This window comes from Capsicum annuum, unplaced genomic scaffold (genome assembly GCF_002878395.1).
Source record: "Capsicum annuum cultivar UCD-10X-F1 unplaced genomic scaffold, UCD10Xv1.1 ctg62691, whole genome shotgun sequence".
In the NCBI taxonomy this organism is placed as follows: domain Eukaryota; kingdom Viridiplantae; phylum Streptophyta; class Magnoliopsida; order Solanales; family Solanaceae; genus Capsicum; species Capsicum annuum.
In genome coordinates, this window is record NW_025871725.1 from 963 (window position 1) to 1,271 (window position 309).

Below are 309 nucleotides of genomic sequence, written 5' to 3' on the forward strand. Positions count from 1 at the left end.
TCAACATTTGCTTGCAGCTGTGCTTCCAAATTTTGAAGCTTGCTGGCCGTCTTTGCATAAATACTCCTGGATGTCTGTAATTCACTGTTCCGGTGTGCCAAAGCTTCTTTCACCATCTTTGTTTCCTCCTCCATTGCCAAAAGGCGTTCTGTAAGTTGCTCATTCTCTTTCTGGAACTTCTGCACACTATCCAATGAAAAATCTGGCAAAATGGGCCTTCCTCCTTGGGATTTCTTTACACCGCTGTCCCCATAATCTCTACCCAAACTCTCAACCTCAAGCTTCATCTGGGCCAAGGCTGTAGGCCCA

At 46.0% G+C, this 309-nt stretch overlaps 1 protein-coding gene across 1 annotated transcript in view; it reads right to left on the minus strand.

The window, feature by feature from the left end:
• The window catches only part of LOC124893640 (filament-like plant protein 6), a gene marked incomplete at its 3' end in the record, with an annotated part of 1,238 nt that extends 951 nt beyond the window's left edge, over positions 1–287 (minus strand). Inside the window, exon 1 of the mRNA XM_047404551.1 lies at positions 6–287. Coding sequence (XP_047260507.1) covers positions 6–287 — 282 coding nt within the window. The remainder of the gene's footprint in view (positions 1–5) is intronic.
• Between the last annotated feature and the right edge of the window lie 22 nt (positions 288–309).